This window comes from Diaphorina citri, unplaced genomic scaffold (genome assembly GCF_000475195.1).
Source record: "Diaphorina citri unplaced genomic scaffold, Diaci psyllid genome assembly version 1.1 scaffold425, whole genome shotgun sequence".
Lineage (NCBI taxonomy): Eukaryota > Metazoa > Arthropoda > Insecta > Hemiptera > Psyllidae > Diaphorina > Diaphorina citri.
The window spans coordinates 1-4,425 of NW_007377860.1; the positions used below are offsets into that span (position 1 = coordinate 1).

The window sequence follows — 4,425 nt, forward strand, 5'->3', positions numbered from 1 at the left end:
GAAATGGCCCATGAAGCCATCCATTTGTAGGTCTTGCTTTTACAGGTTAGGTCAATTGGATTGCATGATTCACATTTCTTCATCTTGCAGACCCTTTCCCATTAATATACTCCTATCTATGCATTATCCAAGTTATTTCTTCTTTGATTTTCATCTTTGAGAAGAAATATTCCCACATTAATGCTACAGAAAATTTGAGAGGAAACAGTGCAAAGTTGATTGCTTGTAGTGCAATAAATCGCTGTTTTCTCCCTACAGTTGCTCCCTAGATTTATACTACCTATCATATTAAAAAATATGACATAACGCGTATTTTATTTTGTGGCAAAGTTGGAAAAAAGTGAAAATTTTTCCATTTCGTCCATTTTTTGTATTTTATTATTCACTTCCCCTCCTTTTCTTTTGGATATTTTTGGATAATGCTTCATCTCATACTGTTAATGTGATAGATATCTTCGGTAAGTTGCTGGGTAATAATTGTGGTAGGTACTAGTTCAGAAGCCACAACAATAAAAATCACTATCATAAGGAGCTGTCACAAATGAGCAGTGATCAGTGTTGTTGTAAGGTTGGGTTAAAGGCAAACAAGAGCTTTCACAAATGAGCAGAGAACAGTGTTATAGGGTTAGGTTACACACAAGAGGGAGCTTTCGTTTTCATTGCCATGACTTCTGTGCTATCATAAGGAGCTGTCACAAATGAGCAGTGATCAGTGTTGTTGTAAGGTTAGGTTAAAGGCAAATAAGAGCTTTCACAAATGAGCAGAGAACAGTGTTATAGGGTTAGGTTACACACAAGAGGGAGCTTTCGTTTTCATTGCCATGACTTCTGGTTATTTGGCCTTAAATAGTATTCAGTTCACTGTGCCCAATTTTGATCCAGGGGATGAGTTCTTATTGATTTCCAGTTATTAAAAAAAATATTGGCATCTCCAAATTAGTTGCTTCATATTATGTCCTGTGGAGTGATTGACCGCAAAGATGCTAAAGTAACCAGAGAAAACTCTTCCTCGCAGATAAACATGCCTTTTTCTACTATTGAAGTGATCTCTAACAATTGTTCTAATTTTAAGGAGTATCAATGAAGGACACTGCTTGAGTTCAGTATTTTTGACTGGTTGTACCAATTTTTTCTGAAAAACTTGTGCTTTGCATCTTCAAATTGATTTCTTCTTTACTTTTCTTGTCATGTGAAGAGATTGACTACAGAGTAAGAAGATTACTCAAATATGGAAACTGATTGCAAAGGAGGTACTTAGCAAATAATACTATGATATCCACAAAAATTGTGAAAAATCTCTGCTTAACCAGAAGAAAGTACTCGTAGTGCTTTTTTTAGACTGTCAGATTAGAACAAATTGTTCCACTATACCTACCTTTATTACTATTGACCAGCGACGCGCTGCTCTGACTAGGTTTCCGCCGGATGAGGTTCTGACTACACGACACCAGGATATACCTTTCCATCCCCGCCACCAGCTCTGGTGCCTTGCTCAACTCCGCGTGTTTGAATAGCGCTGCGAACGTCATGTACACGTTGTCCAGAACCAGGAGAGACTTGGCTTGCAGAAGTACGAGCAGGATTTCCAGGAGAGAGGTGAAGTGAGAGGGAAGGGCAGCAACTGTTCTAATTTAAAGAGTATAAATGAAGGACACTCTGCTTGTAAGCTTGTTCTAATAGAAAGGTTTATTTTTGACTGGTTGTACCAATTTTTTTTATGAAAAACTCGTGCTTTGCATCTTCAAATTGATTTCTTCTTTACTTTTCTTGTCATGTGAAGAGATTGACCGCACAGATGCCAAATAAACCATGTGGAACATAGTCTTGATTTGTAATGTAGTAATCAAATTACATAACAACATGATTTTCCAACAGCAACGAAGAATTGTTTTTAGATTACTTGGTTAAACAGCTTTTCCCCCCTCCTATTTTGTTCAGAATTGTTTTGGTTTGTCTTATTATATGTTGGTACCCTAATATTATTATTTTATTTTAGCTTCACAGAATGACAGAATCTTTACTGCCTCAAATTTCTTGTTTACTGACATCCTGTGTTTCCATTTGTATTACAGAAAAAGGCCTTGGAGTCCATCAACTCCAGACTTGCCTTGGTGATGAAATCCGGAAAGTATGTCCTTGGCTACAAGCAGACGCTCAAAACCTTGAGACAGGGCAAAGCCAAGTTGATCATCATTGCCAACAACACCCCTCCCCTAAGGTGAGACTGAGAAGTAGACCAGAAGTGTTTAGTTTTGGTTTCAACTAGAAATGCCAACCCTCTTTAAATAAGAAAACCATTGAAAGTAGACAAGCAGTATTACTATATGTAATCTTTCATAATATTTTTTGTTTGAAGGAATAAATAATTAAATAAATAATTACTATTGTTTCAGATGTATGCCATTGTCTTGTTTGGAGATGACAACTCCACCCAGCTCATCCCAACGGAATGGATCCTGGATTCTCAGGAAGGCTTACAGAAGGGGGCGACTGTACCCATTCTTTACCCAAATAATGTAGATGTTGCGAGAGTCATGGCCAAACAAAGGGTGACTTTGAACGTCTATAATGCTTCAAAGTTTTGGTCTATGGAGTAGTCTCTAGCTGAAAATGTTAGAGCAAGCTTGCCACTGTGCCAGATTGGGGGCATTGTGTTGATTTCCTTTAGTTTTGGTCTATGGAGTAGTCTCTAGCTGAAAATGTTAGAGCAAGCTTGCCACCGTGCCAGATTGGGGGCATTGTGTTGATTTCCTTGATGTGAAGACATATTATTGTCCCAGGTAACATTTTGTGTCAGAAGATGTAGTATCCCATAAATGTGAGAGAGGAAAAAAGGAGAAAAAAATGGTCTTCTTGTTGAAACATACTGTAATTCTCTAATCTAAGTGTGTGGCTTTAAAATAAACTACAAAACTTTGAACCCAAACACTTTGCTGTTCTAATAGGACCTGCTCAAATATGAGACCAAAAAGTAACACTTTGCTGTTCTAATAGAACCTGCTCAAATATGAGACTAGGTAAATAAACTAAAAAACATCTTATTTATGTAATTGCATGCTAGAAACCAAGGCCATATGTGGAATACTAAATTCATGCAAAAGAAAAAAATGATTTATTTTGGAAACTTGGATTTTGGCTTTGAATTTTAGTGTTTGGTTGTGATGGTAAATGATGAGCCTTCCAGAATGTTAAATAATTCTTGATAGGGATTGCCGTCTGAAACAAACATGAAGCTATGCCATTCTTCTGATACCACACAATCAAATACTTGTCATCTGGTTCTAATGTTGATAGAAAAGAAAAAAGGAACAAATTGGAAAAAGAGAGACATTATTTTTCTATTATTATTATTATTATTTAGGTCTCTAAAATTATCCTTTAATTAACTGATCCACTAGTTAGGACACCTTTTATGATTTCATTTGTGGGTTTGAGTAGTTCAGAACATTGTATTGTATAATATGTCTGGGTTCTGGCACATGATGAGCCTTTATGAATGATTAAAAATTCTTGATAGGGATTGCCGTCTGAAACAAACATGAAGCAACATCATTCTTCTGATACCACACAACCTAATGCATAATGCTAAAACAAAAGAGAACTTAGGTAAAGGTCAATTAGAAATTAACTTGAAGTTCAAGGTTATAAGTCAATGTTGAAATGATATCTTGCATTTTATTAAACATTGGACAGTACCTACTGTAAAAAAGAAATAGGGAATGAAAAGAGTGGAAAAGTGTACCAATTTACAATTTATTGTCTATATTTGTTTTTATTGTCAATTTTTAATCAAACTCTCTTTCCACAGGCTCCAGACAGGTATGCGTGGTGCCTATGGTAAGCCACAGGGTACAGTGGCCCGTGTCAACATTGGCCAGCCAATCATGTCTGTCCGTTCATCCGACAAATTCAAGCCCGCTGTTATTGAGGCTCTGCGTCGTGCCAAGTTCAAGTTCCCTGGCCGTCAGAAGATCTACGTGAGCAAGAAGTGGGGCTTCACCAAGTATGACCGTGAGGAGTACGAGACCCTCCGTGACCAGAACAGGTATGTAGTTTTCTTTCTCTTTAGGTGGTCAAGGGATAACAGCAGAAATTCAATATACATTAGAACCTCAATAATATCAACTCCAAAATCAGTATTTTTCCCTATCTTTCAAGGAAGTCCTACTTTATCAGAGGAAGAGATCATTGAAAGTTCAAATAATGAGACTAATGACGAAGAAAACAATACCGAAGACGTGTTTTTTGTTTGATTCTTGGTTTGTTTTATTTAATTTCAAAATAAAAAGGTATTTCTTCCCTATTTTGTTCTTTTGTTTGTACCACTAAATTTGGTCGTATTTCCATTGTTTTATACGGAATTTCCATTATTTCAACAGAACCTTGATCATTTCAACTATACCCTCAGTCCCAAATAGTTGAAAT

The 4,425-nt window shown here is 36.5% G+C and overlaps 1 protein-coding gene across 1 annotated transcript; it reads left to right on the plus strand.

The window, feature by feature from the left end:
* Positions 1 to 1,809: 1,809 nt before the first annotated feature.
* LOC103508696 lies at positions 1,810 to 4,418 on the plus strand. The gene is made up of 5 exons (XM_026823224.1): positions 1,810 to 1,821; positions 2,073 to 2,218; positions 2,394 to 2,472; positions 3,798 to 4,045; positions 4,409 to 4,418. The coding sequence occupies exons 1-5, from the start codon at positions 1,810 to 1,812 to the stop codon at positions 4,416 to 4,418; spliced, it is 495 nt and encodes a 164-aa protein (XP_026679025.1).
* The last annotated feature ends 7 nt before the right edge of the window (positions 4,419 to 4,425 follow it).